This window comes from Brachionichthys hirsutus, chromosome 20 (genome assembly GCF_040956055.1).
Source record: "Brachionichthys hirsutus isolate HB-005 chromosome 20, CSIRO-AGI_Bhir_v1, whole genome shotgun sequence".
NCBI classification, from domain to species: Eukaryota; Metazoa; Chordata; class Actinopteri; order Lophiiformes; family Brachionichthyidae; genus Brachionichthys; species Brachionichthys hirsutus.
The window spans coordinates 1,202,632-1,225,146 of NC_090916.1; the positions used below are offsets into that span (position 1 = coordinate 1,202,632).

Consider the following 22,515-nt stretch of genomic DNA (forward strand, 5'->3'; position numbering starts at 1 on the left):
TAGTGTCAGTAATGTGCAAATAGACTATAGCCATTATTTTTGTTAGACATTTTCAATTTTCCCTCACCCTAACCTTAACCCATGCAAATAAACTGTTCACATTTATATCAGAATTTAACTTTTACCAAACCCCTTGTTTGTAATTTTACCTGTATATATTTTTTCTTCTTCTTGTGTTTGTGGTTATTTTTGTAATTATCTCATTATTTCCTTCCTTTTGCATATATAATTGTATTATTAGTGTATTTATATTCCTCACTGTTAGATTTCCTTCTATTTTGATCTCTGAAGATGTGAATGTTTTGTGTAATGTCGACGGGGGAGATCTATTCAGTGAGTTTGTACTGTGAGTTATGTTAATAAAGTTTTTCAACACAACAACAACATTGCATGACCCCAGCGTGACCTCAGCGGCACGAGAGGATCGCGCGCGCGCACGATCTCCTTTCCACTTGTTTGTTTGCATTTCCGGGTCGTATGACTTATCAGGTGGTCAAGCGGCGCCGGGAGGAGGAGGAGGAGGAGGAAGAGGAAGAGGGAGAATTAGAGAAAGTAGTTTTTGTTGCGTCCGGATCTCAGCCCTCCGACCAGCCCAGCAGCTGCTGACAGGAAGCCCGCATGAGCGAGGCAGAAGCTGCCTGAGTGTCGAAGCTAGCGGCGCCATCATGGCCGGGGGCTCGGTGTCCGAGTGCAGGGAGTACCTGTTCAAAGTGCTGGTCATCGGGGAGCTGGGCGTCGGGAAGACCAGCATCATCAAACGCTACGTGCACCAGCTTTTCTCGCAGCACTACAGGGCGACGATCGGGGTCGACTTCGCGCTGAAAGTCATCAACTGGGACAGCAAAACGCTGGTGAGGCTCCAGCTGTGGGACATCGCAGGTGAGGAGGCGCCGCCGCACTTCGGTGCGACCTGCCGGGGTCACGCCGGATGTTTAGCTCGGAAGGTCATCTTGAATAATTAAATGTATGCATTTAAAACTCACTAAGGGAGCAGAGTTCCATCTTGAAAGACTGAGTCATGCTCGCTTTATTATCTGCTTCGTGATTCGTGATAATTGTCAATGGAATGTAGGTCACGTTGTTGGTGGTGCCCCCCCCCCCCCCCCCCCTGTAAACTCTCCATTATAGTCTGATGGCATCCAGGGAGTAAAACTGCATAAGGTTTACCACGTGACTTATACCTGCCTGGATCTTTACGGCCCTGCCCCATATTGATTTCTGCACGGATTCCAACAAACATCCGTCATTTGGAACACGCACACACACACACACACACACACACACACACACACACACACACACACACACACACGTGAACTAATGCATTCCAGCAAGCTGAGGGAAATCAGAGCAGTGCAAATCGAAGTTTCTCACGTACTCCAGGCACAAAGTTATCTCACTGTAAACAGGAGTCAGGCAGAGACACGCCGGAAAGGCTGGCGCAGGAGGACGTGAGCACGGACGGGGGAAGCAAACGGGAACGACGGCATTCTCAATCACGCGAGGGACAGGCACGGGCGTGATGTCCGGCTAGCCTCAACCAGGCACGTGGGTTTGTGTAACTATTTGACCACGTGTACTGAATGCCAGTTTTTTTTTAATATTACGTAATCCTATTAAGAGTGGTCGTTAAAGCTTCTCAGATGCCTTGTAGCAAATTGCCTCGACAGTCTGTAAGATTTTGATCCTCGTAAGCATAGTGTGTAACGGCATGTGTGTCTGGATGCCGTGGAAGGCCATCTGCCCGTCACAGCCGGACAGACTCCCCGAGAGGATCTGTGAGGGTAAATAAAAGGCTGACGCACACCCGGACTGAGACAACTACACACGCTTGCACTTGTTCATCTACGCACACACGCCGACCAGAAAGAGTTTGCGATTTGCTTCTGGTTAATAAACGCCATAAGTGACTCCCACTGGGGGGGGGGACACACACACACCGAGCGTCAAGTAAAGAGGGGAACGTGGGTGTGAAAGAAGGAAAGCCGGAGGTATATTTGCCACGTCATCAAGATCAACCATTAACCCATTTAATGGTGCAGAAAAGGAAGAGGAATTATCTTCTTGGCAACGTTGGAGTTGTGCTGTCTCTTTCCAGCCTGAATAATAATTACCGTCTGGTAGAGATAATAGTAATCGGGGGGGGGTACGATGGGAGTCAGGGTGAAGCTTGTGGCATTCCCACCCCCTCTTCACCCAGAGACGCTACTGTCTCCTTTTATTTGTCTAAGCCGGTGGACAGGATGATTACCACCATGGCATAAAGTATAAAAGAGGCAGGAAGGAGTATCCCTGTTGGAACAGGCACAAGTCCCATCACTAACCCCCCCCCCCCCCCCCCATTTGATATTGAGCCCTGGATTTAACTCCATAAGTGCCTCGACAGCGTTGATGGGTTACAGAAATATTGAAGGGCTCACAAGAGGGGACATGATTTAATTTAATAATTTCTGACCAGCAAACTGTATAAATGCTTAACTGTGAAAAGGAGTTTAATTAAAAGGTTATTTGTTTAAGAAGAGTAACACTTTTAAAACTAGAAGCTTGGCAAAATGGCTGAAAGCAGCAATTGTTGTTTGTCAGTTTATCACTTAGCATATGAATTAAAATAATTCCAATCTCCCTTCAAGGAACTGAGATGAAAGCTTAAAATAGCTTGTTTGTCTATCCGACGCTTCGAATCCGAATAATATTGAAATTATTGCAACACTCGACAAAATTATTTAATTATCCAAGCGGTTTCTGATTAATTTCCCATCAGTTGTCTGATAGATTAATCAACTAATTATGAGATTATGAGAGGAGCCTAACCACTGCTTCAGTCTGGCTGTTGAACTTTGCACACTTGCATGATGCTTCGACCTTTCCCAGCATGCAGCATGAAATGCGCAGGCTGCTGCTTATTTACGCTGACCTGCCGCTCCTCGTGTGTGATTGTGAGAAGTGATAGTATGGTCGTGTTTTGCAGACGAACGAGGTGTGATGCGTAACGTAGCAGCTAGCATTAGCATGGCGTTGTGCAGATGCGTTGTGTTGAAAACAATGAAACAATCGTTCACTGTGCCTGCAAAAAAATAATCTCAATATCTGAATGGATTTTGTCTAACAATAATTAAGTTGGCACCCTTCAGAATGAATTTATAAATGTATTATGGTGTAGTACTTATTATTATTATTGAAAATATTCATTATATTAAACCATATTTCAGGAAAATCACATTATCTGGTTCAAATTGAAGAATTAAACTCAGAGCCATGTCTCTTTTTTATATCATGCAGTTGGTGCTTTTCTTTGTATTGCTTGCCATGTGCTGAGCTTCTTTTTGCCAGATCATTCCTTGTGATTTTGTTCATTAGGTCAGTCTTGACCTAAGGTTGGAAATTTCCAAATGTGATTACAGTTTATCATTGACATGAGTGCAGAAGTGGCACCATACTGCATGAATTATCAAAGGAAGGACACACAATGTGTGTCTTAAAATTATTTTTGCAATGAGCGTGACATACATTATGTCAGCATGCATGTCGTTTAATTAGCCATTGACATATCCTGGTTCTGCATACGCTCACGCCTCACTGATACTATGATCAAACTCATCCTCCACTCAACAGGTGCCCATCTGGTGAACCTCAGGCTGTGGCCCCCAATTTGAAGATAATGTTGATTGATTTTCTTTGCCTTTGAGGGTTATCTGCTAAACGCTACTAGCAAATCTGGTTTTAACTCCCTCTGTTCATACATTGTTTTGAGGCAGCATAAATGTAAATACAGAACAGTGACGCACAATTGAGGTGCAATAGACTTGCCTTGAGGAAGCTGGGGCTATAATGAGTCGCGTAAAGAGCCCCACTCTCCCAAAAGACATCGTCATTTGAGGAACTCTTGAAAATGTCCCATAGGTCTTGGACTGGGTTGAGATCAGGAGTCACATGTGCTTAATGTTCTTACTTGGTTTATGCCTGTTGCCTCAAATTAGGCACCAACAATATTGATTCGGAGGACTGAAGCATTATATTTTAATTATATATATATATATATACTGCTAAAATAGAATTTCACATACTCCCAATAGTTAATGTGAAGACCTAGGAACTGCTTTCCTCGGCTGGATTTTCATGGACTCACTCTAAAATGCCATTGATTGATAAATTAAATGGATCACTTTTAGTAATTCTACTTCAAAAAATATCATAGTTTTGGGCTGAATTCCTCGAGCCATGTGATCAGCCCCCACCAACCATTAGATTGAGGGGAAACACGCAGCACTCCCCTCGAGCAGCCTGTAGTAAATTACAGCTCACATGCTGCCCATTGGAATTTGAATAGACCGGTCATGTGTTCACAATCCCTCACTTAAAGCTCGTACTGAAGACCACTCTCATGACTGGACCTTGTGTTTTCATTATTTCAGTTGTTGGGAGGCCGTATGAGGAAGTTTCACAGCCAGTTGCTCCCTAACAACAGACGGAGACTTATGCTTTTGCTACAGACATGTCTGGCTTGTACAGTTCCCATGGTAACCCGCCCACAGAATAGCAATATTTATTGAAGACAGAGGAAGCTGGTTTCACTAGGGCTATTGATAATGGCGATAGGTTTCCTTTCTTTTTCTTGCACACAGCGGACAGAAATGATAAAGTGCCTATAACGTAAGCTATTTCTTTCATTGGTAGTTCTGTGACTACTGATTCCACATGGTCGTACCCAGTAGGACCTTTTGTATGTGATGTCATCAGAGTGATGGACTAAATGCAATTCTTGTTCAAAGGCTTTGGATCTCTCCAGCAGGTCACATTATGCCCCTGCAGATGGACTCAAATGTACTGATCTTTAGTTTGTAGGCATGTTGTTGCCTTACAGGATAACCCAAATAACCCCCCCGAGAGGTGAACACTTCACGCATCGACCCCATCACGCATGATGTGTCAGGAAATTAAATGATATGCAAAGACAATGAAATGAGGTCACTGAGTGGTCCCAATAGCCGTGCAGTGCGCTATGTGCATGTGATTGAGGAATGGCATCTGTTTGTTTTAGTGAAGATTATGCTAAAATATACTTTCCCCAACTATATTTAAGTTCCCTATGAGGAGCTAACCTTCAATTTTGAAAATGCCCAGTTTATTCCCATAAATTTCCGTTAATTCCAATGGAAGGTTTCCAGCTTCGAAAATTCCCCAAATTTTGCAACCCAAATGGCGCTCCATCCGTGGCTATCGCAGTTGGTTTCACAAATGCATTCATCATTGTTTCTTTCACATCTATGCCACGGGTTCTGTCTTTTAATGGCACAATATCGAGGAGCTCATTGATCACACAATCTTTTGACACAGACCGCGCAGATATCTCCAGCTGAGACTTGTCTTGTGTGTCACAACACTCATCCAATGCGACACTAAAATACTTGAAGTTCAGAGTGAAACTGATTCGATAGCCATGTTAATCCTTAATGTGTTAACAGTTAATGTGTGACAGATATCTGATAACATTCATTTTAGTGCGTAGTATTCAGGAGACAATATTTCATCCACGTCACTGAGGCATGTTTTGGCAAACTCCCCTTCGTTGCATGGCTTTTTATCCCGTGCAATGTTCCAATCAAGTTGATGCGATGCAAGCGTTACGAACTTTGAATGCTTCGTACATTTTTTCATACTTCATACTTTTTTGTTAAAAGTGTTACTCTACTGAATTTTCTTCCTGTCCACAGGTCAGGAACGATTTGGGAACATGACACGAGTGTACTACAAAGAGGCTGTCGGGGCATTCGTGGTGTTCGACGTGACAAGGGGCTCGACGTTTGACGCGGTTTCGAAGTGGAAGCATGACCTGGATAGCAAGGTGAAGCTGGCCAATGGCAAACCCATCCCTTCGGTGCTGCTCGCCAATAAATGCGACCAGAAGAAGGAGAGCTCAAACAACACAGCCCTAATGGACAATTTTTGCAAAGAGACTGCCTTTCTGGGCTGGTTTGAAACCTCAGCGAAGGTGAGAGATCAATAGACTGAAGACGTTTTAGTATGCATGAAATAGATGTGTGTACCTACAGCGCTGTGGATCATCATCAAAAGGTTCTTGGTATCTTTATACACCAACCATGAAAGGTTAAAGTAAATCGGAGCTGATTTTTAGCAGATTTTTTAATCTGAATGGGGTTTTCATTGTTTTTCCTGACGTCATTCTGGATCTGATCCAGATGACATTCGGTTTTCAGATAGAGGCCCCCACCCTGCATGCCTGTGTCAAATTCCACGCACGTTGGTCAGTAATAGACCGAGATATTGAGGAACACATTTTGAATCTCCATTGACTGTAATGTTAACGAACATTTCAAAATGATCCAGGATCTCTTCTGGAGATCGTCTGTTCCTGGAAACATTCCCAACACTTCCTGAAGATGTTATCACGATCCGTCCAGAACCTTTTGAGCTATCTAGCTAACGGACAGACAGACATAACCCCCGCCTCGGCGGAAGTAATAATAGAAATCAGATGGGCATCCAGTAAATGTTCACGGTACTGCATCTGATTTATTCCTAACCACCTTGAAACCCGGGTTCAGCAGCACTTTCAGCTGACTTATCTCACACTGGAGATGCATCCATCCTTTAAAGCTACTCAAGTCATGAGTCGAAACCAATTATGATATCATTTTACGCACGAATGGGACTTGTTTGTAGAAAATCAGATATGAGAAAATGAAATGGCCACAGAAGCCAGCGGACCTTTTTATTTCGAAAGCTAAAGGCATTTTCTGTCCATTGCTGATGGGTTCAGGCAGGAAATCCTGCTAGAAAGCAAGGCCCCTTCTGAATGGGGTAATGACACTGGTTGCACTCGGGCGATTGGGAAATATCTGTAGTATTATGAAACAGATGCAAAGACATTTGCTTTTGCCATTCACTCACAAACCCTGATCTCCGATGACGGGGGTGGTTTGGCAGTAGGTTTGATAACTAATCACATGACATTGATTTAAATCTGCAGCCAAGAGCTGTGAGGGTTAGGGAGGCCGGCCTCTGACAGACTTGTTTCTGCTTAAGTTTGATTGCTGTGCTGCTTGTTTCCTTTTGCTTTTGTTCTTCTGACTAGTGCAGTGGATAATTTCAGCTTCCTCTCAGTCGTAACGCCATTTTGGTGTAAATCGTACCTGTTAGCATTATTGCATGATAGCCCGATGATACTCATTGGAACCAAGCATAAATAACCGTAGTCATAAATGTTGTTTGACTCATTCTTATAAATAGTTAAATTACCATTTAGTGTCACTGACTATCACTTGGGAATTTAACTTGGGCACCTTTTGCACCACAGTGTGTGTCGTCTCCATTGTCCTTCAGGAGTAAATGCATCATATTTATTTCTGCCTCACATTGTGCTTTGTTCTGTTCCTAGGACAACGTCAACGTGGACGAGGCAGCACGCTTCCTGGTAGAGAATATCTTGGCTAACGACAAAGGTCTGCCCTGCGAGGAGACCAGCGTAGACCGGATCAAACTGGACCAGGAGATTGTGGCTGCCGAGAGCAAGTCGGGCTGCTGTTAACACTCCAGTCATACCAGCCATATGCCTCCATTTTGGTTTGGCCCAGCCTGTGGCTCTCAGCCTTCCACTGCAGCCGAGGAAGATGAATCATTGCGGGGGAGGGTCTTCTAAGCTCCAGGATCTCCTCTATGCACATCCAGATTTCACATTTTGCCTAGGCCAGATATGAAGCTCAGTTTTTATCTTGAAGTTGTTACTGCCTTTATCCCACAGTTTCCTTTTTTGTTTTTTGTGCCACACAAACTCCGCCTGGCCTTCCACACCCAACTATTGACCCTGTTGCCCCGAATGCCCTTAAAGGCAAATCTAAACCACGCATTAGGGGGTCAAGATAAGTAGAGTTGAGACACAAACTAGAAATTAACCAGTTGTCCCTGCCTGTTGCTTTGGTCTGCTCTGTGTCCTCGACATCCTTGTATTTATCTATGAAATGAGACATGATGCCCTATAAACAATATTTTTACAGCACACTGTATAGTGTTTTACAATACTGTGAGTGTTAGTCTCATTTTCCAGCCTGTATTATCAGAAACGATACATTTCATTGTTAGTTAGATGTGAAACGTGTTGTTGCTCAAGCACAGAAAAACTAATCACAGTATATGAAATCTTTCTTTCACTGCCGAATATATATGTAGCACTGATTTACAGTTTTGTTTTTAAAATATAAAAAGTATCTTGGGACTTCACTCTCTCATGAGAATGGTAATATGTCGAAGTGTTCCTATGAAATATGAAGATTGTTTTAAGCATTGACTTGAAATTAAGTTTACATGTGAAAAATGATTAAATTCTACAAAAGCAAAATAGAATATATATATTTTACAGATATTTGTTTTCCTTTGATTGGAGAATCAACCTACCTGTTGCCATTTCCATCCGTTACACATGAACTACAGAGTTGGATGAACGTTTGCAAAAGGCCTGGCCAGGGAAGAACCCGTGAACCTTGGTTGCATCCAAATTAAGGCACAAATTTTGATTTCTCGCTCTCCATTATAACATTGGTCTTTTCCAATATTTTTTTTTATCAGTTGCGTATAATTTACCTGACGGATTATGATGGGAGGCGGCTCGGTGGCGCAGTGGTAAGCACTGTTGCCTCACAGCGAGATGGTCGCAGGTTTGTCCCCGACGTGTGGCCATTCTGTGAGGAGTTTGCATGTTCTCCCCGTGTCTGCGTGGGTTCTCTCCGGGTTCTCCGGCTTCCTCCCACCACCAAAGACATGCAGCCTAGGCTGATTGGTGACGCTAAATCAGGGGTGTCAAACCCGTCCGGTGGAGGGCCGAGACGCTCCAGGTTTTCCTTCCAGCCGGCTACTAAAGCAAGTGATTGTGATTATCAACACCTCTGATCTGAGAGAAGAAACTCATTAGTGAGATCAGCTGCTGGAGAGATGGTTGGAAAGAAAACCTGGAGTGTCTCGGCCCTCCACTGGACAGGTTTGACACATGTGTGCCAAATTGTCCGTAGGTGTGAGTGTGTGTGTGGCTGGTTGTCTGTCTCTGTGTTGCCCTGCGATGAACTGGCGGCTTGTCCAGGGTGTAACCCCGCCTCTCGCCCATTGACTGCTGGGATTGGCTCCAGCTTGGCCCGCGACCCGATAACGGATTAAGCGGTTGGGACAATGAAAAGGATTATGTGCAAATAGGAAGAGTGGACATTGTGCTTAAATAGATCTCTTGAATCTTGTATCCACCTTTTGTTCCAGATGTATTCCGTGTCATTTTGCTTCAAAAAAGTAACAGAACCTGAAGGGCACAAGCACACCATAAGAAACTACAAAAGCACCCAGAGCGCAAACCTCCGCCAAGCAGCTCGTTCCCCTCGTAATTGGATTTATACTATCACCATGGTGATCCTGACACGCATTTTTAACTGATTTTTGAATCCTTAGAGGGGGATTTTCAATGTAAATTTGTATTTTATTTTTTCCCTGCCCTCATTCTGGATCAGATCCAGAAGACATTTTCCATGATGTGTATATTGGATGGATGTCCTGGTTGCTTTCGTGCCATCTAAGTTAGACCCAGACCCATGATATTTTTTTAAAGCGATCCCTGACTGTTTTGACAAATCGGTCTAAAAACACAAGAATATACCTCTACTACATAAATACATGTACAAAAATATATAATTATTGCTAATAAGATATCAAATCCGTTTTGTTTGGGGGCTGCCAATGTTGTTTAGGTCGCGAGGCATTCATGGGCGTGACGTCATTTGGTTGCAGCACCGAGCTCACTGCTCCTCCATTCAGCCTTTAGAGTCAGAACCACAGCGTCAGCAAAGACGGGGAAAATGAGGAAGAAGCCAGAGATGAAAATGGAGAACTCTAGATTTGGTCGTTGTTTTCTCTGTGGCGTCTGCATCGCCATGCCAACACAGAGAGAGAGGGGAGGAAACAAGAAGGGGAATACGGTCAACGCTCCGTCAATCAAAATTTGAAGGGAGATCTGTGAGTAACATACACATGAGCTCACTTTGCCTCATATGAGTCGTTTCCAAAGAAAGGTGAATGCCTAAATCAGGAGATGCTCTGTCACTGCCAATATAAAGCTTGACTGAGCAATACAAGTGTGCCAAAGTCCAAGGATCCTGCAGTGCGCACAGCCTTGAGAACTGGAAAGAAGTGGCTCCCAGATGCAAAGACTGCCCTTCAACACAATATGGCTGTCACAGCTTGAGGCGGGCCTGTGTTTTTCCATGCACTAAACATCTCCTGTCTTTCAGATCCTCCTAGAATGAGCTGATTCCAGTTACCTGTGCTCCCATGTTCACCTGCAGCTGATCTCTCATCAGCCCCGACTCTACATATACTCTATACATAGCTCAGACACCACACTCTTCCCAGATTTTTAGTGATAATTCCCACCTTCCAACGTTCCAAATTGCTCTCCTGTGTTTTGACCCTGCCTGATTCCTGGATTCTGTCACTTTGTCTGCCTGCCTATTTGGATTACCCAGTTTGTGACCTCTGCTGATTTTAGGAACTGCCTCATTGGCTGCCCCTATCCTGATTTGTCTGCTACTTCGGACCGACTGCCTGGTAAAGAACAATAAAGCTAAGTTGCTGCATTTTACTGTTGCGCATTTGGGTTCAATGCAATACAGTTTAAGGGAAGACTTATTCTTTGACGCTATTACTATTAAACCTTTGTGAGGATGATCCAGGATTCAATCCTCCAGTACATTTCAAGGTTGTATTTTCTGGTGGTACTTGAATACAATATATTGGAAAAAAGTGTCATATTTCACCAGATAATGAACACCGCAATACTGTGTTTAATTTGTGATAATAATGTGTTTAATTTGTGATGCTCATTGAATATAACAAATAAATGGATTTGATAATAAAATATGTTCCTGAGATTGGTCACAGTGACGTAGGAGCTGCTGGCCCTCCCACTTTTCGCTTCCTAGCAACGCATCGGAAGTAAACAAACGTTCCAGCTTCGTCAAAGCTGGTGAAATGTCCAAGGCACAAACAAAGAAAAAGGAATCTTCGTCCAGTAAAGTGTCTTCATCTGGCCGACAAACCGAGTGAGTGTTAATTATAGCCTACAATTACTACATAACTAGCTAGTCGGCTAGCGTCCAGAAAGTTTGACCAAAGCGTGAGTTGAATGTGAAAAGTACATCGTTATTTCAGTGCAGCGCCCCTACCGGCCACTTCCTCCGGGAGCCTCGGGAGTTTATGGAAGTCCAGACTCCCCGTCGCGCCTGAGTGGAATGATGCCGATATCAACAAGGAGAAATGGGACTCCAGCAAAGGATCCGAGGATGGAAAGACGAGCAGGAATCACAGTGCGGTAAATCTGGTGTGTTAAACTCCGGGAGAGTGTTCACTGAGTGTATGATGATGAATATATTTATTAGATAGAATGTTAGGGTACAAGTACAGTCAAACATCCTGTCTAAGAGGAGCATTTCAAAAAAGCCCTTGCTGTCTTGTTTCCGTTGAAAGTCCTTAGTACATAAATTATCGACATTTAACAATACCAATAAAATAAAAATAACTTACTCCACAGATGCAAAATAACAACAAATTAAAAAGACACATATGTACAACGTAGGTGGACAAAAAGGGGGAGAGTCGTGTGACTATCTCCGTTTCTGCCCCCCTGAAAGGTGAAAGTGTTCATTAATACATTAATATAATGTATTTCAAATTGTGGTTTTGCTTGTTACTTGTTTTTGGAAGCAGCTCTTGTATGACGATCCCGAGGGGAAGATTTCCATGCCTCCACCCCTGAAAGTCCATTCTTGGAAGCGTCCTGCGGAGTTTATCACTAACAAGGTGCCTTCCTACTCCATACTTCACTAATGGTGCCGTTTTTAACGTCAACTTAAATATCCCGGGTCACCTTTGATGATTATGACAGTTATTCCATTGGTGTCTCCCGTCCGGCATAAAATCTTTGCCAGAATTAAGCATGCAATCGGCAAGAAGGTTGATTTGCTGTGGCGACCCCTGATGGGACACCCCAAAAGAGAGAGAAGATATTCAGTTAGTGTTGGTTGCCACCATCACATTAATAAACTAGATTTTTCGATCAGGAGGGATACGTTTTGTTTAAAGTGCTGCAAAGAGTAGTTATTTTATTTTTTATTTGTTTTATTTCGTATGAGTCATTCAACATTTCAAAAGTGTTTTTATTTAGTTTTATGCACGTGCATAAAATGATCAAAAACGTTATCAACCATGCAGATACAGGCAACACCTCTACTGGGAAACGCACTGCAGTCTGTAGCAGCTTTTTTAGACATTATTGAAAGGGGTAATTCAAAGGGGGTCCTCAATTTGAGTTGCTGTCATGATGGGAGAAATCCCAACTTCCCCTGACTCACAGCAGCTTTATCTCACTAATTTAATTTGTAATGTAGTCTGTTTAACGTTTCTGTGAAATGTTAAACTTGAACAGGAATGTCATGGTGAGGTTAGACCTGTTCAGGCTCTGGAATGGCTAGAAAAGCACTCCAATTTACAAACAGCAAAAAAGGAAGCATCAACTGGACTTGTTCAAGTTTGATTGAAGAAGTTTCACCTTCATCCAAGAGGCCAAGAGTTTCGATACTTGTCCTCCTATTGGAGCAGAAATCAAAGAAGGAACCAGAACCTGAACAAGTTGATCCTTCTTTTTTGCTCTTCCTGATTTACCATGGATGACTGAGAACCCACACAGACACTAACATGGAGGCATATTCTTGTCCATTGTAATCAGCATGTTAAACTACTTAAACACTCATATGTGTATGCTACAGCACATGCTAACAATCTGATTATCGTTTTTCCTTGAAATCTTCTGTCTTAAAACAATGTGATTTTATTTCAGGAGCTCTCTGTGGTTGAAAATCAAACCACATTCGACCTGATTTCCCCGAACAACCACCTGATGTGCAGTGAGGTTAGTTTTTCATTATTGCTCGGAACATTTCTGTTTAAGATTGCACTTCGTCTTCTCAGTAGCCGGTAACGATGAGCTCCTGCATCGTGTAATTCAGATGTCAGCCGCAGTGACGTTTGACTGACGGAAATGAATAAGTTTGGGCAAAACAGTGCCTTATTGATTTTGCCAATGAAATGGGGAAAACGGATAGACACGATCCACTCAATAGATTCAAAGACTGCCGATATTTGCTTGACTCATTATTACTTTTCACTCTCCTCTGTCTTCCCTTAAGCTGATGAGGTGGATTATCAGTGAGATCAATATTGTTTGGACCCTACATAACTGCACATCTACAGAAGACGATGCTTGGAAACCTTGGGAGCACATCTACTCCCTGTGTAAAGTGGTTAAAGGTCATGTTCCTCTGTACAACAACTACGGGAAATATCTGGTCAAGCTCCACTGGATGGTGAGTCTGACACACACACACACACACACAGTTGCAAGCAAACACTTGTTTAGAGGCATGCTAGAAGGACTAAATGGCAGACCCCATGAATTGAGGGGGAAGGGATGGGAAAGCTTTATCCAGTCAGAGCTCAGATCAGTCGGCCTCACTGCTGTGCCGAATGTGCCTGAGCATTAAACATTGCCTGACGAATAGATGAGGCTTAACAGAAGGCTTAACGGCTTGTCAGAGAGCAAGACTCAAGTTGGACATCTTCATCTAGTGAGGGCTAAACCAGTGTTTCCCAACCTTTCTTGAGCCGCGGCACATTTTTTACATTTACAAAATCCTGCGGCACACCCCCAACCAAAATGACACAAAATGACACTCTAACAGTACATATTAGATTAGATGACCTTTATTATAATACATATAATTAATAATATAGTTTTTTTTTATGTATTTATACTTGGTGGGAAACCTGGGGCTGTTTCGATGAACACAAAATGAAGACACACACGAAGCTCTTCCTCATCAGCTCTCAGTCTCTCTCTGCTTGTAGTTTTTATCGCCGTCGAGCTTGAGAAGCTCAGCTCACACAGATATGTGGTTGAAAATGGGAGCAATGTCAGAATAGCTTTGTTGGCTAGAACGGGGAACTCCTTGGCAACAGATAACCAGAAACTGTCCAAAGGAAGATCAGCAAAGTTTAGCTTTAAACCACCATCTTGTTCCAGTTCAGTGTAGTGATGGGAATTCCAGCTCTTTTAAGAGAGCCGGTTCTTTTGGCTCCCAAGTGGCTCCTCAGATTTTTTTGTTGTTGACAAAATTAATTTAATACCAAATCATGTGCAGTGTAAAATTAGCTACTAATGTAAAAACATGCAATATATCAAATGTCTTTATTTAAATCCTCTTTGCACTGCTAGCTACAATAAACATATTATATAATATAAAATACAAAACCAAACCAAACACATCTCACAGAGAACAAGGTCAAATCTCTGCATTTAAATCTCAAACAACACAACAAGAAAACATAAATTAAAAAGTGCAAAAGATAAAGCAGCATCAGGTAACAGTTCTACTGTTTTACTGAAGATTGGCATCAAAGGAAACCAAGTGGCTCAGCTTGGAGGGGCTGATCCTGTTTCTCCTTTCTGTTATCATCTGTCCTGTTCTGGAGAAGATTCTCTCTGAGGGGACAGATGTTGCCACGATACAGTCTCAGTCTCCGTGTGTGAGACGTGGGTAGCCTGAACACCTGGACTCCCACCAGCTCAGTGGGGCTGCACTTCTTTGGATAAGCGGCTCCTCAAGATACGATCTTACTTTATTTTATTTTGCCTTTGTGTCAGCCGCGTTAAAATGTGTCCAGATTTCTACGTTTTCTATCGCTCGTTTTTTTCCTCTCCCTTTCTAGCGCGTCGTTTGTCTCTGGTCTAAAGTTCTCTCTCTCCCTGCCTCCCTTTCGTTTCGTCCGCTCGCTGTGCTGCGTGTGCGTAAACACCCCCCACCCCCCCTGCTCGTTGTGGACACGCACACGCCCACACACACACATCTCGACCAATCACGTTAGACTTTAACAGACTTTTTTTTTGGCTCACAATGACGGAAACCAGCTCTTGTCGTTCACTTCAAAGTCTGGAGAGCGATCTACGGGCGGCACACACACTTTATTACAGCGCGGACACCCGACAACGTTAATTACGTGATATTAGAAAAAATATAAATAAAAAATATATATATATTTTTTTGGAAAATTTCTCACGGCACACCTGACGATCTCTCGCGGCACACCGGTTGGGAAAAGCTGAACTAGAGACACACACACTGGAAGCCACATTAACCCATGAACCAAAATCCACACGCAATAATAACTCTCACACCCAAAATCAGTGTCTCTCCAGCATCATCACAAAGTGCAGAGGCGAAGAACGACTGATCCAGCACAGCTGCCGAGGACCAAACAACAAACCTCAAATCCTTGTAAAAAAAAAAACTACATGCTGCACCCCTCGGTTTCGAACCCAGGACCTTCTGGCTGGGAGTCAAGTGTGCTACCCACTGCACCACCGAGAACACAGCACGATGTCACATAAGGAAAAAGCAGAGCTCCAGTGCAACACGCTGTGGTCTGAAATAGCACCTCATCATCCGACGAGTATGACTTTGTTAATGCCTCGAGTTTCCTACCCCGCACTGGGGGGCGGTTGGTATTGCTACCAACTGCCGTGTCGGAGGCCCTGGGTTCGAGTCCCGCTGTGGGAGTGGGGTAGAGTGGGGGTAGCAGGGTAGGCCTGGGGCCTTGCCTGGGCGGGGTGAACTGGACTAGTCCACTTCACCCCGCCCAGGCGGCCCTGGGCCTACCCCGCTGCCCCCTCTCTATCCCATTCCCGTAGTGGGATCTGAAGCCGGGGCTCTTTGAACTTTTCGACATCGCTACCAACTGTTCCCCCACCCCCGTGCACACACCGACGCACGCACTCATACACTACGGACAATTTGGAGTAATCGATTCCCCTAAATTGCATGTTTTTGGAGGTGGGCGGAAACAGGAGAACCCCGACGCAGACACGATTTGAACCCAGTACCATCTGGCTGTGAGGCCAGCATAAACTCGACCAGCTGATAACCAGTCATTAACAAATCCTCAACACCAATGATGATATCACAGACAATCTGAATGTAAATACACATACTTTAATCTCATGTCCACAAATGATCAACAACAAACCTAACTGCAGACACAAATTGTATTGATCCAAATATAGACATTTTGCCAGCCGAAATATATTACATTTTAAAAAGGTCCAAATATTTTAGATCTCCAGTACTCACACAATGCTGCCGTAGTACTCATTCAGTACTGCCCCAGTACTAATAGAGTATTGATGTTAACAACCCTCTTGAAAATATAAGCTGCCCGTTATGGGCTTTTCTTCCGAGCAGATCAGATCAGCAATACGAAGAAAATGTACATTTATATTTCTATCCATCTGGTTCACGTTTCACATCTAACACTGTAAAAAATAAAACAGCAAATACACTGCAAAAAAAACCCATGTGTTCATTTGGCCTTTGGTTTGCTGACAGGATGTGATGTCACAGATCACACATCCAAGCCTCGTATCAGAAAGTCGCTCCACCAGCATCACATCCACGTCTGACTCGTCCCCACGAGGGACGCTGCCATTGCACTGACGGAGAGATGCTTTCCGCTTCCTGGGGACCATGGTAACAGGAAGTCCCGCCCCTGAAGTCGACAAACATTTTGAAAAAAGAAGTGTGAAGAACAAGATGATGAAAAGAGAAGTGCTACCTCTATGTAGTAATAATGAATACAACTGCGTAGTCAGAAATAAAATACAAAATAACACGAAGGAGGGACATAAATAAGGAGACTACCGTCGCTTTATCATGCCCTCAATACATTTCCCAACCCACCTTGCAGTCTCTTCCTTTTCCGGGGCTGAGTGAAGTCAGGAAAAAGGAGAACCCTCCGTCTTTTCTGCCGTCCAATCAGGAGTAGCGCTCCATTCTTCTCCCGTGGCTCCTCAAATATTGTTTCGAGACTCCTGTGGGGTGAAAAACAAAACACGGTAGAAGACTGGAGATTCAGCGAGATCTGCATTATTCATTTTAAAGGTTACCATTACCTGTTGGTTGAGGGGGAATTGTAGTTCTTGTTCGTATAAATCTCCTCCAGACTGAACTCTTTCTTCTTTAACCTGAAAAAATGTTTACTGATGATTTTGGAATATGGTCAATGTGTTTGTAAATGACTGTGTTCATTTCCTCCACACCCACGCGACCTACCTTTTGACCTTTGGCAGTCCCATTGGCGTGAGCAACGTTTCACGCGGTGATGCCCGCCGGATTCGAATCTGTGAGACGCGTTTGGCTCGCTGACATAAAACGGACACAGAGATCCAATCAGTGGAAACTATGAGTAAAAATGACTTGACAATAAAAAATAGGAAACAACAAAAAAAATATCCACCTCTCCATTTGCGCTGAGAAACTCTGGGCCTGCTGTCGATTGGCTCGTGGAGAGCAGAGCAGACAGTCCATTGGCTGAAGATGACGGCGAAGGAAGAGACCGTCGCCGGGGGAGGCGTAGGCAACGGGAGCTGTGATTGGACCGCTGCTTCTGAAGTCGCCGGGCGGGAGAAGCTGGGCTGTCAGAGATATAAATTACTTAAAATGCACGAACCGCACACCAATTAAAAATGACGCACAAAGAAATAAGACATTAAAATAGGGTATATTTGCACATAGCTGCAAGGAGAAAGGAAAGTTATAGTTAATGCTCCAAGTGCAATATTATGATGTACTAATACTCATGAATATTAATAAGGGTTAATATTAGAGCCAACCAACCAGTGGTCGTTGTTCAGGCCAGGCGGGGCTGTCCAGTCCTTCAATGGCCTCAGGGGACTCAAACAAGTTACGCCCCGTAAAACCTTTTTAACCTGAATATTTGTCTCGTAATTGCACTTCCGGTTAGATGCTAAACTGCATTTCATTACCCCCCCAGCCACACCTGGGTGCAGCTCAACAAAAGAGCTCACCTGAGGGTGTCTAATTTCTCTCGCGGCTCAGAATCCCATAAACATTCCTACAAGTTAATTCGTCGTCATTTGACGAACAGGAGCTCCTTTTTTTTTTTGGCCTTATTACTTTCTCACATCGGTCTTTTTTATGTGACATGAAACAAAGGGACACTCACAGAAAACGAGCGGTATTTAGGATCGGCGTGAGAACAAAACAGAAAAAAGGGATTCGGAGAAAATACAAAAGCTGCTCGAGCTAGCTGCGCCTAGCTACCGTTAGCATATTATATCGCGCGTGAATCGGTTAAGATGTCATAAATCGGGAAATTCATTTTACCTTTTCAAAGCCTTCGGATTCGTTTGGTCTCCTTCAACTCCTCTTATCTCATTTCAAGCGCTTTCGACGCTAGAAAATGCCAAACCTGGCCGTGCGGTCCGGTGCAAGACACACTTCTGACGTCACTAATGCCCGGCGTTAAATAGCGGAAGTCACAATCACAATGATGGAACTTCCGCTGAAAGTTTCAAAATAAAAGTGTTAGTCTAGCGCAGTGTTTCCCAACCTTTTTTGAGCCGCGGCACATTTTTTACATTTACAAAATCCTGCGGCACACCCCCAACCAAAATGACACAAAATGACACTCTAACAGTACATATTAGATTAGATGACCTTTATTATAATACATATAATTAATAATATAGTTTTTTTTAATGTATTTATACTTAGTGGGAAACCTGGGGCTGTTTCGATAAACACAAAATGAAGACACACACGAAGCTCTTCCTCATCAGCTCTCAGTCTCTCTCTGCTTGTAGTTTTTATCGCCGTCGAGCTTGAGAAGCTCGCGGCACACCTGACGATCTCTCGCGGCACACCGGTTGGGAAAATCTGGGCTAAACCACAGTCATGCTTTATCAAAGGATTTCACACATTTGTGGCTCTCTAGGGAAGTCATGGACAGAGCTTGCTGGCCTGTAGGCTTCAGTTTATGGGACCGTATTTTCCGGACTATAAACCGTTTCATTTCCCCCCCGCACTTTGAACCCTGCGGCTTTTGCAATTATGTGGCTAATTTATGGATTTTTATGGTCTAAAAATACCGCCAATACATTTAGTCTTGCATTTAGTGGGTGTGGCTTATAATCAGCTGCGCTTAATAGTCCTGTAAATGCGGTATTTGCCACAGATCTGTGGGTAATGGTCGACATCACCGTCTTTTCAGAGAGGGAAGTTCTTCCAGTGCAACAATGTGGGTCAGTGAGAGAGTGACGAAGACTTGGCTGAAGGGGATGGGTTTTCTAACACTCTGAGTCTTGCCATGACAAACAAGCATGACACAGTTGTAGGCAGAAGTTGCCGTGCCAACCATAGCACGCTAACAGATGGTTGCTGAAACGGCATTAAGCCCCCCCCCCCCCCCCCCCCCCTTGTTTCCCTGCCTATTTTTGCCTGTAGTCTACTCCTTCTGGCCTCTGCTCACATATTGTTCCACAGTAATCGCTTTCATCCTTTTATGCCGCTGTGAATATCCATTTCTTTTCCATTTTCTCTCCACTTTTCACTGCTTTCAACTCTCTCCTTTCTCCACCTTTTCTTCCTGTCTCCTCTTTACCTCATCTGTTAACATATGATATCATGTTTGGGCAACGTTTTGTCAACAGAGACTTCCTATAGGCTTGCATGCTGGTGCACAGTGCTGTGATGCATAAGGAGAGGCACAGCTGTGAACAGACATTTAGATCAGTCCTGTGTCGGACTGATTTTGCTTTACAAGCGCTAATAGAAGGACCCCCACCTGAGATGGCATGTAACGAGCTCTGACACCTCACCGGAATGCAAACACGCAGACACAAGGTAGACAATGCAAAGAGAGGTGTTGGAATATTCAACACAAAAGAGCACAGATTTTGTGTGGCTGAGGCTAAAGTCTTACAAGAGAATGAGGTTGATGATAGAATGGTCCTTTTAAGGTGCAAGGTCGTACAGAGGTCAATGCAGGTCTGAATGGGAGTACAAAGAACAAAGCAACAACATAACAAGTTGCACTTTTCATTTTAAGTGGAATCCGACATGCCGTGGTCGTTTTGTCAAAGGTCTTCTAATCGGCGATCAGAGCTCTATCGACCCGGATGCCTGAGAGTCTTCAGACATCATTCTAATAAAGGAATACTCTCTTTATTTAAATGATGATGTAATGATGAAGAGTATCGCAACCAAAAGTGTTACTTTGGCTTATGCTGCCACAGTCATGCAAAAAACACGTCTCATTAGGAGATCCCTTCCAAGGGTCAAGGTCTCGGCGGACGTTTGAGCTCCCAGTGCATTACACCAATGTGTGAATGACAGAGATAAGGAATATAGATGATAAGCTCATAGCTGATGCTAGCATCACGTCAATGGTATGCGTGAAGGCAATGCTCAGAAAGGCTCAGTGTTGCAAGTACATACAAATATACAGTATGTGTATTTATTTATTCATTTATTTTCAAGCGTTGGGTGCTGGTAGAGAGGATTTATTATCTTCAGACAGTTCCAGACGAGTGATAATAAATGTGCTTCCAAGAATGACAAACTTATCTTTACTTCATTAGCCTCGATAAGACTGAAAAATATAATACCGACATGACTTCATCTCATGAATATTAAAGGTATATCGATTGCTTTTCCCTCTTTCCGCCCGCTTTGCTCTCAGGGTTGCTGGAGGAAGATAACCGTGGATGATTCCATGCCGTTTGATGAAGACGACAACCTGCTTCTCCCTGCCTCCACTTGTCAGTCAGAGCTGTGGCCCATGTTGTTGGCGAAAGCTCTCATTAAAATTGCTAACACAAAGTGAGTTCCTGTGTTTTCCTGACTGTCAGTCAAGCTGCTCGGAAACAATTGTGATACTCTCAAATTAAGAGGCGCCAAAATCACGGCTATAATGTACCTAACATGCAGCCTTATTCCGATAAAGCCTCTGTCGCAGCACAATTTACTGGCTTTGCCGTTGTATACAGTCCTAGAATGTTTACTTTCAAAGCACAGGGCTTGGCTAGCAATAGCCAGTCGGCATTGACCTGTGAACAAATGTATACAGAAATGCCATGCTAAAAAATCCATGTGCAAGTATAAAGCATGGTAGTTCACCTAGACAATAAGACTGTTAGCATTCGCCTTATGAATGCTAATGCTCCCCGAGAGTCATTCAAACCTGGCTAATGAATCCTCAGGGGACGTTAGCATCCATAAGGTGAAGGGTTGTTTCGAAAATAGATGGTACCACACCTGGGTGCAGCTCAAAACAGCTCACCTGAGGGTGGGGGGGGGGGACAAAGACCCTTCACATTTGGAGATTGCATGTTCTCCCCGTGTTTGCGTGGGATCTCTCCAGGTTCTCCGGCTTCCTCCCACCTCCAGAAACATGCAACTGAGGTGAATTAGTTCAGCTAAATTGCCCGTTGGTGTGAGTGCATGTGTGATCTATGCGTGGCCCTGCGGTGACCTGGTGGCTCATGCAGGGTGTAGCCCGCCACGTGCTTGCTGGGATAGGCTCCAACAAATCCTACGACCTGGATTTTGGATAGTTTTTGAAATAAATGAATAATTTCAAACCTTCTGACCTTTCCTCATTTTTAAATCTGGCCCCACTGAATTGTAATCTGATTTCACTGAGCTAAAGGACGAGCTATGCCCTGGTTAGCAGTGAGCTGTATGGTTAACATCTTAACTCCCTGACCTCCCGCTACTACTGTCTTGGTCAACGCCTGCTTTCAGGCCTCTCCTAACCCTCACTCGACCGATTCTCTGCCTCTGGCTATGCTGAATGTAGGCAAAGACTGGTAGAGTGTGTTCCTGTGATGGGGGAAGGCGGTGCAGCTTCTCTGGTGGCCAATGAAAGGCAAGATATAAATGTTTCATTGGAGTACAGGAAACAAAGGCGCCTCTCCTGGTGAATCATTCATGAGCCATAGTGGAAGTTTTTCTCCACTGAACTAGTTCCGAAGTTTTTTTTTTGTCTGCTGGGGGTCTCAGAAAAAGTGTTTTTTGTAAAAAGCTGAATTTTTGTGACTGAGCACCAGTTTGTCTGATCAGGCTGTACTGATTTCATGTTTTCTAATAGAATATCATCACTGCGGAGTGTAAAGGCAGGTCTCCTGAGTTACTGTCTCCATTTGCTGCAAATGACTGTGAAGAATGCATATACACGCTCCGTTTCACTCACTTGCATAATGGTTGACATACCAGACCGGGAAGCAAATTCAAGCTGAAAAAGGTCTGTCGACTTGTTGACCTGTTGTGCTGCGTATAAACCTGATGATGCGTAAAAGATTGACAAGTTTTACACATTTTTAATCCCACAGCAAGAGTTCAGTTAAATTCCCATTGTTTTTTTGTATTTTTTCAGTGTAAATATTTGTTTAAAATAGTATTTTTTTTTCAACAGTTGCTTAATTCCAGGAGGCCTGTTACTTTTGCTGTCTTTATTGGTGCCATTCTTTAATGGGACACTAAAATAAAGGCAGAAAACAACTTAGTATGACATTCATTTTTGTTATCAATTCCTTGACAGCAGCTTTCTCACGTTATA

The 22,515-nt window shown here is 43.6% G+C and overlaps 3 protein-coding genes across 3 annotated transcripts in view; 2 read left to right on the forward strand and 1 right to left on the reverse strand.

The window, feature by feature from the left end:
- Positions 1-512: 512 nt before the first annotated feature.
- Positions 513-8,343, forward strand: rab32a (RAB32a, member RAS oncogene family). Its single transcript, XM_068754111.1, has 3 exons — positions 513-879; positions 5,712-5,989; positions 7,397-8,343. Exons 1-3 carry the CDS (start codon positions 666-668, stop codon positions 7,544-7,546), a joined length of 642 nt encoding a protein of 213 aa, XP_068610212.1. The 5' UTR covers positions 513-665; the 3' UTR covers positions 7,547-8,343.
- A 2,676-nt stretch (positions 8,344-11,019) lies between these two features.
- adgb (androglobin) overlaps positions 11,020-22,515 on the forward strand; it is a 36,359-nt gene continuing 24,863 nt past the window's right edge. The window contains 6 exon segments of the mRNA XM_068754040.1: positions 11,020-11,090; positions 11,200-11,368; positions 11,752-11,847; positions 12,884-12,955; positions 13,233-13,409; positions 20,638-20,777. Coding sequence (XP_068610141.1) covers positions 11,020-11,090; positions 11,200-11,368; positions 11,752-11,847; positions 12,884-12,955; positions 13,233-13,409; positions 20,638-20,777 — 725 coding nt within the window.
- LOC137909533 (proline-rich protein 14-like) lies at positions 16,101-18,397 on the reverse strand. Its single transcript, XM_068753999.1, has 6 exons — positions 18,282-18,397; positions 17,392-17,569; positions 17,208-17,296; positions 17,048-17,119; positions 16,836-16,966; positions 16,101-16,644 (listed from the first exon to the last, which is right to left on the reverse strand). Exons 3-6 carry the CDS (start codon positions 17,228-17,230, stop codon positions 16,406-16,408), a joined length of 465 nt encoding a protein of 154 aa, XP_068610100.1. The 5' UTR covers positions 17,231-17,296; positions 17,392-17,569; positions 18,282-18,397; the 3' UTR covers positions 16,101-16,405.

Bases quoted from the DNA above. Each gene is read 5' to 3' on its own strand.
- LOC137909533 (XM_068753999.1), bottom strand. From the start codon at position 17,230: ATGGGACTGCCAAAGGTCAAAAG. The intron at 17,120-17,207 runs GTAGGTCGCGTG...ACATTTTTTCAG, and splicing joins GGACTGCCAAAGGTCAAAAG to GTTAAAGAAGAAAGAGTTCA. The intron at 16,967-17,047 runs GTAATGGTAACC...TTCACCCCACAG, and splicing joins AATTCCCCCTCAACCAACAG to GAGTCTCGAAACAATATTTG.
- rab32a (XM_068754111.1), top strand. From the start codon at position 666: ATGGCCGGGGGCTCGGTGTCCGAGTGCAGGGAGTACCTGTTCAAAGTG. The intron at 880-5,711 runs GTGAGGAGGCGC...TCCTGTCCACAG, and splicing joins CCAGCTGTGGGACATCGCAG to GTCAGGAACGATTTGGGAAC. The intron at 5,990-7,396 runs GTGAGAGATCAA...TTCTGTTCCTAG, and splicing joins GGTTTGAAACCTCAGCGAAG to GACAACGTCAACGTGGACGA.